The sequence below is a fragment of the Camellia sinensis genome, chromosome 14 (genome assembly GCF_055761805.1).
Source record: "Camellia sinensis isolate YWXY chromosome 14, ASM5576180v1, whole genome shotgun sequence".
Taxonomy (NCBI): domain Eukaryota; kingdom Viridiplantae; phylum Streptophyta; class Magnoliopsida; order Ericales; family Theaceae; genus Camellia; species Camellia sinensis.
Genome location: NC_138974.1, coordinates 82,631,674 through 82,641,691, shown reverse-complemented (window position 1 = coordinate 82,641,691; position 10,018 = coordinate 82,631,674). Strand labels below are relative to the sequence as shown.

Sequence of the window (10,018 nt, the reverse complement as noted above, 5' to 3'; positions counted from 1 at the left end):
AAAGTTGAAAGACTTTGGTTGTGACGGTTAGTAATTCGGCACTCGATGGAGTTGTCACAATTAGCCAAGTCACTAGTAGCTTGTTGAATAAAGAAATTAGAAGAAAATTAATGGGTTCTTCTCATTCAGAGGCATTTATTATGAGAGGCCGAAGTAAAACAATAGGGAGGAGTGAGACTCTTCATGGTCGTGACCAAAACCATGACAAATCAAGAGACGGTTCTTTTTCAAAGAAAGACATTGAGTGCTATAATTGCCATTACAGCAGTTTGTAAAAAAGAGTTATGGTTGAAGAAATTTTTGCAAGAGTTGGGTTTGAAGTAAGAAAGGTATGTGCTTTATTGTGATAGTCAAAGTGCTATTCATTTGAACAAATATTCTACTTTTCATTCAAGATCAAAGCACATTGACGTGAGATGCCATTGGATTCATGATATGTTAGATTAGAAATTGTTGCAACTCGAAAAGGTTCACACAGATGATAATATTTCGAATATGTTGACTAAGGCTTTGTTGAGGGACAAACATTTAAAGTATCAAACTTTGGAGGGTATGGTTGATGTCTCCCCCTAAGTCGGTAGGGGAAAAATTGTTGGGTATGCCTCCTTAGTGGAGTATGGGACCCAATTGGTTTATTAAAAGAATTTAATTTGGTTTGGTGTTGGTTATAATATATTTTTAATATATTATATCTAACTTTCGAAGGCCCAATAGGTATTTTATAATCAATTTGGTTGCAACTAGGATTTTGATATAAAACTCAAGAATTAACAATGTTTGATTGATATTGTTTTGCTTTTCCCGTGGGTGGGTGTGTTGCAGCAGCTATAGCATTGCTTTTCTTTCGGTAGATGGTTTGATTCTGATTGATGCTTGGAAGTTTGTTTGGACGTAGAGGCAGTGTGTGGATTGATTTGGGTTATTATTTTTGGGTCTTCTTCAATTCTGTTTCGAAAACTTTTGTTCATTTATTTGGTGAGATCTTTCTTCTTGTTTATTTGTGATTATTTGGAATTCACTTGAAGATAGTTTTGTGAGACCATTCGTGTCTAGTTTGTAATCGTTTGGAAACTTTTTGGTCGATAGTGAAATCGGATTTCGATCTCATGGACGTACCTCACATTGAGGGAACCACATAAAAATTCTTGTGTCATCGTTGATTTAATTTTTCCGCATTAATTTTTATTTTCATTGATTGATTTACTTGTGAAAAATCATACATTTTCACTAACACCACTGACCCAGATATTACTATCCAATCCATTGTTAGACCGAAGGAATCCTTCTTCCAAAATGTAAGTATTCAACAATGGCTGTAAATATTATAGTAAATCCCCTATATGATCCTCCAATAACGATAACTGGATTTTTGTGTGCAAATAATTTTTTTTTCAAGTATAAAATCACTTTTGCATAATCTGTTATAACTTGAGTTGAGTTAAAATAACCTCGAGTTGTCTCAGGCCCCGTTTGTTTGGAGAGTTAGAGGAGGGATTGGAATTGATAGTGACGTGGGACCAACTAATATTGTGTTTATTTTGAGAGATGGAGAGGGGATTAATAGTGAGCTCCGGATTAGGATAGGCCTCCCTAAGAGAATTCGGATGGGCCTCCCTAAGGGGATTCGGACTTGGTATTAGAAAAATAGTCCTGCGAACTAGAAATTTTTTTATTTTTATTTATTTATTTATTTTTAACATGTCGGCTATTTTTTTTTTGAACATTAATGTTTAATTTTTTGTATTTTTGGTTAAGTAAAAATCATTATTTTATTTGTTTTATTTTTTTTTTGAAATTATTTTATTTTATTTTATTTTTTTAGAATTTTTTAAATGTTGGGCATTTTTTTAAAAACATTAATGTTGAATGTTTTTGTATTTTTTTTTTTGAAATTATTTTATTTTATTTTTATTTTTTTAGAATTTTTTAAATGTTGGGCATTTTTTTAAAAACATTAATGTTGAATGTTTTTGTATTTTTTTATTTGTTTTATTATTTTCTATAAAAATAATTTAACAATCCCTCACTATTAATTCCCTCACTATCAATCCACTCCATTCTACCTTTAAAAACAAACGGGGCCATTGTTCAAGATTTCTTCCATTGTTCCAAATGGAATTGACTTCCCATAAAACCGGTGCTGAAAAGAAAAAGATTTGTAAAATTTTGATAACCCATACCATATTGGAATATTGGAGCTTTAATCCTGACATTTGAATCTCTACGATATATTAGGGATGGCAATTTGAAACCGACCCGATGGGGATCCCCGATCCCAACTCCGATTTGAGCAGTTTTTCCCCGAAAAATACCCCCGACGGGGAGAAGACGGTATTTGAAAATCAATCCCCGATCTGTCACGGGCCGGGGACGGTGATCAGTGTTTAAGCCTCGGCCTGGCCCAATCCCTGGCCCCGTCCCCGGCCCCGTTCCCAACTTTTCCCGAAGTGAAATTACTTTTATACCCCTTATATATAATAATAATAATAACAAACCAAACCGTATATTATATTTATAATAAACCAAACCAATGTATTAGATTTGTATATCGCTTCCTGTGTTGCTCTCACACTCACTCAACTCAGATATATATCTCTCTCTCTCTCACTCACTCTCATCTCAACTCTCTCTCACTCTCTCGTTCTGCTCACTGTCAACTCTTTCTCTCGCAATCACCGACGGCGACGTCACCACCACCGCTGGCCCCGACCCCTCATCTCTCTCACCAACAGCGACATCACCACCACCGCCGCACAACGTCTGTCTCTCTGTCACCACCACCGAACCCACCGCCAACACCAGCACCAGCTACTCTCAATCTCGATCTCTGTCACCACCACCGAAGCCACTGACGGCGTCGCTCAGATTTGTGCCAGACGATGGATCTGTCTGTGTTAGATCTGTCTCTGTGTGTGTGTGTGTGATCTGATCTGTTTGTGGGGATGGCAATATATGTGTGTGTGTGTGATCTGATCTGTGTTTAATTTTTTTTTTTTTAAGTTTAAATCTGTATTTGTTGATGACGATAAAACATGGTGATAAATATGTTAATTTGTTGTTCTTGTGTTGAAGCTCAAGGATTTTTCAGGGTCAGGGAAACCCGATCCCTGTTAGGGGACGGGGACAGGGAGGTGATGAGCTCCCCCGCCGGGGGACGGGGACGGGGAGGCGATGGGTTCCCTCGCCGGGGATCGGGGGCGGGGACGGGAATTTTTTAGCCATCGGGGACGAGGAGTGTAGTCCCGGCCCCGCCCCGCCTCGTTGTCATTCCTACGACATATAAGAGTTTTAGAAATCAAATGTGTTGATCTCTAAAAGTAAAAATTTGTGTTACAAAAGACATTTAGGGACTAATTTCTATCGTCGTGGGGATAGTCACTAAAAGGTCGTCTCAAAAAGTTAAAAACACGACTTTTAGCAACAAAATTTTGAAAATGTTACTAGTAAATAGTTTTTTAGGAACAAAATAATTTGGTCTCAAAGTGATTTATTATTTGAGACAAAAAATTTGGTCCCAAAAAGATAATAATTCATCACTAATGTCAAATTTTTGTTACTAAAAATATAATAACAGCATTTTTCATAACAAAAATATTAGATCACTAAAAAATAATTTATTCCTAAATTTTAGTCTCTAAAACCTTGATATTTTGTGGTGATTACGGTTAGCATTTAAGACCAAAGCTTCATTCATGCAAAATGGTTCACATATCCACATTTTTTAAGAATTGGGGTACTTGGGTAGGGCTTACTTTGAGTTTTTTTAGATTATTTAAATCGCTTAATTTTTATCACTCACCAATCAGATAAAACAAAAATAATTAAGCTAGATAATGTATCAATAGTCACATTATCTAATCTTAATTGTATTTAAAGAAAGGATAAATTACATTAGTGGTCCTTGCGTTTTGCCCCTTGTATATCATTTGATCTCTACACTTTCAATTAGTACAATTTTGACCGCTAATTTTAAATTTTGTGTCAATTTGGTCTAATGACAATACCGTTAATGTTTTTTTACCATAAATAATAACTAAATTAGTTGAGATTAACTCATGAGATTAGTAAATTTATAATATATTCTTAAAAATATGACGCATACCACTTATATGCATATAAAAGTTGTAATTAATTGGACTAAATTGAAATAAAATTATAAATTCAATGTCAAAATCGAGTCAATTAAAATTATAAGGATCAAAATGACACAATGACCAAAGTACCCGTACTACTATTGCAATAACATACATGAGAGGGTTTAGTCCAAAAAACAAACGGCAAAACTCTTTGCCAACACTCAAAAGATGTCAAAAAGCGTTTCAGGATATGCTTTTTGTGAAGAACATATATTTTTGTGTTGGAAAAATTCAAGTATTTAGCAACGAATATTTAATAAATGTCACAATATATGTGGTAAGTACCTCCATGTAGACCGTGAGAGCATTGAAACGAGAGGTGCTTTCGTGGAGAAACCCGATGACACTACAAAAAAAATTGTTTTTTGCGACGGCAAAACGCCGTCGCAAATACTCCCGCACGCCGTCTCAAAAGCTATTTGCGACGGTAATTTTCTTTTTGCGACGGCAAGTGGGGGTCGCAAGAAAGGGGGTTGCAAAAGAGCTTTAGCGACGGCAACTGCCATCGCCATTGTATTTGCGACGGGAAATTTTCTTTTTTGCGACGGCAATTTTCTGTCGCCAATATTGGATGAAAATCTGGGTTTTTTTGCGACGGCACAAGCTTTCCGTCGCTAAAATAGGTTTGTGCAACGGCAAAAATCCCGTCGCTAAAAAATGTCGTCGCTTTTGACTATTGTAGACGGCAACCTGAGCCGTCGCTAATGACTATTGGCGACGGCAATTATACCGTCGCTAAAGCCTTCTTTTTCAATAAATTCCATACCTTTTGCGACAGTATGGCTGCCGTCGCAAAAAGCCTGGCACTTTTTTTTTGGTGACGGGGTGTGCTGCCGTCTCAAAAAAAATTATAAAAAAAACCCTATTTTACAATTATTAAAAATATAAAAATAACCTGTAATGTTGGCAAATGATATAATAATATAAATACATAAATAAAATAACTAAAGTTGGCAAATGATGTAATGTTGGCAAATGTTGGCAAATGAAAAATAACTACAAAAAAATCCAAAAATTACATAATAATATAAATACATACATAAACAAAAGTTGGCAACTGATGAAAATACATAATGTTGGTCACATGATACATACATAATGTTGTTCACAAATTTAAATAACATAAATCAAAATCAAAATCAAAATCAAAACCAAAACCAAAAGTTTTCGTCCAGATTCTTTCGTGGGTTACAAAAACAGAAGTTGGTCATAATCTTTACATGCCCACATTCCACACGAAGCAAACTGCTACTTAGGAAATATCTGGAAAAAAAAATAAAAATAATCAATAACAATATAATGGTGTTAATATTTTAATTACAGAAAAATATAAAAAAATTAACTACTATATAATTAGAAAGATAGTTTAGTAAATAATTTTGACTAGACCGAAATCCGACTCTAACTCCCAAACCGGGAACCCAATTCGAGCCCCGTCTTCTCCCACAAGTCTCTCGTGCCTAGGAGGTCGTGTGTGCCAAGTTTCGTGCTAAACCGACGCCGATTGGTGAATTTGGGGCATTAACACCTCGAATTTAAGTTTCTTAAGGAACTAGTTTGCCTAAAGTGAAATCCGGCTCTAACTCCCAAACCGGGAACCCAATTCGAGCCCCGTCTTCTCCCACAAGTCTCTCGTGCCTAGGAGGTCGTCTGTGCCAAGTTTCGTTCTAAACTGACGTGGTTTGGTGATTTTGGGGCATTAACTCCTCAAATTCAAGTTTCTTAAGGAACTAGTTTGCCTAAAGTGAAATCCGGCTCTAACTCCCAAACCGGGAACCCGATTCGAGCCCCGTCTTCTCCCACAAGTCTCTCGTGCGTAGGAAGTCGTGTGTGCCAAGTTTCGTCCTAAACCGACGCGGTTTGGTGATTTTGGGGCATTCACTCTTCGAATTCAAGTTTCTTAGGGAACTAGTTTGCCTAAAGTGAAATCCGGCTCTAACTACCAAACCGGGAACCCAATTCGAGCCCCGTCTTCTCCCACAAGTCTCTCGTGCCTAGGAGGTCATTTGTACCATGTTTCGTGCTAAACTGATGCCGTTTGGTGAATTTGGGGCATTAACTCCTCGAATTCAAGTTTCTTAAGGAACTAGTTTGCCTAAAGTGAAATCTGGCTCTAACTCCCAAATCGGGAACCCGATTCAAGCCCCGTCTTCTCCCACAAGTCTTTCCTGCCTAGGAGGTCGTGTGTGCCAAGTTTCGTGCTAAACCGATGTGGTTTGGTGATTTTGGGGCATTAACTCTTCGAATTCAAGTTTCTTAAGGAACTAATTTGCCTAAAGTGAAATCCGGCTCTAACTCCCAAACCGGGAACCCGATTCGAGCCCCGTCTTCTCCCACAAGTCTCTCGTGCCTAGGAGGTCGTGTGTGCCAATTTTCGTGCTAAACTGACGCCATTTGGTGAATTTGGGGCATTAACTCCTCGAATTCAAGTTTCTTAAGGAACTAGTTTGCCTAAAGTGAAATCCGGCTCTAACTCCCAAACCGGGAACCCGATTCGAGCCTCGTCTTCTCCCACAAGTCTCTCCTGCCTACGAGGTCGTGTGTGCCAAGTTTCGTGCTAAATCGACGCGGTTTGGTGATTTTTGGGCATTAACTCTTCGAATTCAAGTTTCTTAAGGAACTAATTTGCCTAAAGTGAAATCCAGCTCTAACTCCCAAACCGGGAACCCGATTCGAGCCCCGTCTTCTCCCACAAGTCTCTCGTGCCTAGGAGGTCGTGTGTGCCAAGTTTCATGCTAAACCGACGTGGTTTGGTGAATTTGGGGCATTAACTCCTTGAATTTAAGTTTCTTAAGGAACTAGTTTGCCTAAAGTGAAATCCGGCTCTAACTCCCAAACCGGGATCCCAATTCGAGCCCTGTCTTCTCCCACAAGTCTCTCGTGCCTAGGTGGTCGTATGTGCCAAGTTTCGTGCTAAATTCGACTCTAACTAGTCCTGTCTTCTCCCACAAGTCTCTTAACTTAGAATGTAAAGAATGCAAAGATACATTTTAGCTTAGAATGCAAAGATACATTTTATACCTGATCTTCTGGTGGTTGTGTATATGGATTCTCGTCTTCTGCAGATTCCCTAAATGCCCGGTGGCCACTCGATGCGTCAGGAACCTATGTTAGTCGATGGATAATGTGTTAATCATATTCGAATTTTATACATAATCTTGAGTGAAAATTGAACTATCAAACAATTTAATTTATATGGAACCTGTCTGTTGGGATCCACACTCGCCCCCTGTGACACAAGGGCCATCATCTCAGCTCTGATCTGCTGCAAATGTGTAGAGAACTCTGCTCACAGCTCCTCCCTCAACTCATCCCTTAGCTCTGCACGAACCTGCTGCGTGATCTGATCAATAGTCGATGGCTGGGGTGTTGACTGTGATGGCCCAGCACCATCTTTATACACCGCTCTCCGAGGCACAATTCTCCCGTATGTGCAACAATATCCATGTCCGTCATGACCTATCAACTCATGGAAAATGGCATTCCTAGCCTCCAAAGTCCGACCATCCTCAGGTAGCATAGAGAGTTGACGATTAAACTCATCTTGTATTGAATAAGACATACAAGTATATGCCAAATTAAGATGGTTGACACACAAAAAATAAACTTTAAATACAATCAAAGGTGTTTGGAAACTACCAAGGTCTGGATAACCTCTGGGTCATCTACTCTACGTGTCATAAGCCAAACATTCATCTTATCAGTAGACTCCCCCTTACTGGTCATCTACATTTTTTTTAGAAATATGAAAATTAGAATCCAAATAATTTGAAAATATACAATGTTTATTTATATACAAAAATAAAACAATAAAATGTAAACCTCATGCCGTATCTGAGAGAAAGTAGTACGCCCTATGGTATGAGCTATGCCGTGAGCTCGCCGATTTTTAGCGTTCCTACTTGCAATTTTCTATAACAGGTTCAACAAATGTAAGTATGTAAATATGATTTGTATGTTTACATATCATAAATATAACGTAATTGTATACCTCAGCATCGGAAGTACGCCAATACTCCAAAAGTTGTTCCCACTGGCTTGGCACAATGTTCATAGGAACATCATCCTTCAGATTAGGATCAGAGCTTCTAGGCTTGAAATATTTAGCCTTAAGCTTGTTCTTGTGATCCTTCCATATGTTGTTGCAATTTTTCATGCAGATTGGCTTGTACTCCTCTGGACATATATTCAAATTGTCCTATAAAACACAATTTCAAAGTTTAAGGCTAAGTATAACACAAATTTGGAATTCGAATTTGTGGACAAAAATATACTTTTACCTTCACATCCTTCCAGATAGCATCAACAATATCATCAGGCACATTGTTCCAGTCAAGAAAAGTAAGAGGAACAATGTTACCATTCCGCACAATAATGCCAAGTTGAGTAGTTAACTTGGCCACGTTATCCCCTATTGGGCAGTAATTTCCATCAAATTATATGTCCAGCTTTTTACCAGTACCCCACTCTTTAATTCCCTTGGCACATCCTCTACCACGCCTAGTCGAGGTTGATGAAGAACTAACATGACCTGCGATATACAATAATAATAAACAATATGCAATGGTAATAAACAAATGCAAATTTAAATAATGTGAATACAAATCATATCAAATAAACCTGAGGTGGGCTGTGAAGAAGTCGAAGGGTCTGCAAAATACAATGAGAATAAACAAGTTATATATAATGAGCATAAATAAATGTATGTGTAAATAATTTTCATACAAATCAAAGCAAATTTACATACCTGCGGATGGCTCATAAGCTGATGATGATAGCTGCTGTGGTGCCACTGATGGTGGACGCACCGATGATAGGCGTGGAGGCTGAGTACATGGTAGCTGCTGTGGTGCCACTGATGGTGGTCGATACGGTGGTACTAATGGCCCCTCAGATGGTGGTGGCACTAATGGCCCCTCCGATGTTGGCCGATGTGATGCCTCCTCTGATGGTGGTGTTACTGATGTCCTGTTATGTAGCACATCAGACATCATGCGCCGGGGATGATCAGGCTTCCTCTTCCTTCCCATAATAATCTGCAAGCAACATAACATTAATTGACATTAGAAACATAGACAATGGTTTGTCATCAACTATAATATGGATTACTTGAACTAATACAATTACAAAGACAAAGTAAATTAAGAAATTGATAATTAACTACAACCTTGGCCTTAATTGAATTACTAATATTGATTAAATATCAGCCTATTTGAACATCACTGTTTCCCCTTCTGTGGCTTCCCTCACCCAACCAACTTCTTCATCACGAAGCATTATATTTTCTTCCAATTGTTGGCTCATGTATGGCTCGATTTGTGGATCAGTCGAACTCATATCAAATAAACCTCTTTGAGACATCTTCACCACGACTTGCCAGTCTGGCTATAACGGGTCTACAACATACCAAACTTGCTCTGCTTGGGACGCCAAGATGAAAGGTTCATTGGTAATTCGATCATCTCGATACAACAAATGATTGAAGTTCACCAACATGAAATTGAAGACATCTTCTTTCTTTCCATAAATGTTGTCAATCCAATCACACTTAAACAACACATGTTTCTTCTCATTGGAATATCGAATCTCAACAATATCTGTCAATTGTCCATAATAGTACACAGACCCCAAACGAGGATTCTTGTCTTTTCGACTAGCATAACTTATGGTATCTACCTTGCAAGCTACACCACAATTTTGTGTGGCTCGACGATCATCCATGGCCTTTACTCGATACCGAAACCCATTCAGTATATACCCGTTGAACCTCCTTGCCAGGTTATGAGGACCATTTGCCAATAGAATAATTTCTTCAAAAAATATGACATCAGTAGTCCTTCGCAAAGTTTGGACCTATTTAACACGAAAATGTAAAATTTAAA

The 10,018-nt window shown here is 38.1% G+C and overlaps 1 protein-coding gene and 1 long non-coding RNA gene across 3 annotated transcripts; both read right to left on the bottom strand.

The window, feature by feature from the left end:
- Positions 1–5,305: 5,305 nt before the first annotated feature.
- On the bottom strand, positions 5,306–7,864 carry LOC145807906 (uncharacterized). Of its 2 annotated transcripts, XR_014351312.1 has the most exons (4): positions 7,776–7,864; positions 7,339–7,679; positions 7,158–7,241; positions 5,306–5,399 (listed from the first exon to the last, which is right to left on the bottom strand). It is a non-coding gene; the product is annotated as an uncharacterized LOC145807906 (long non-coding RNA). The 2 variants fall into 2 exon arrangements; XR_014351311.1 differs by having other exon boundaries at positions 7,339–7,854.
- Positions 7,865–8,296: 432 nt separating this feature from the next.
- On the bottom strand, positions 8,297–9,168 carry LOC145808000 (uncharacterized). Its single transcript, XM_082907249.1, has 3 exons — positions 8,884–9,168; positions 8,757–8,786; positions 8,297–8,667 (listed from the first exon to the last, which is right to left on the bottom strand). Exons 1-3 carry the CDS (start codon positions 9,164–9,166, stop codon positions 8,573–8,575), a joined length of 408 nt encoding a protein of 135 aa, XP_082763375.1. The 5' UTR covers positions 9,167–9,168; the 3' UTR covers positions 8,297–8,572.
- Between the last annotated feature and the right edge of the window lie 850 nt (positions 9,169–10,018).

Excerpts from the sequence above, each read along its gene's own strand:
- LOC145808000 (XM_082907249.1), bottom strand. The coding sequence starts at position 9,166 with ATGGGAAGGAAGAGGAAGCCTGATCATCCCCGGCGCATGATGTCTGAT. Across the intron at positions 8,787-8,883 it reads AGCTTATGAGCCATCCGCAG|ACCCTTCGACTTCTTCACAG; the intron begins GTATGTAAATTT and ends TGTATTTTGCAG. Across the intron at positions 8,668-8,756 it reads TTCTTCACAGCCCACCTCAG|GTCATGTTAGTTCTTCATCA; the intron begins GTTTATTTGATA and ends TGTATATCGCAG.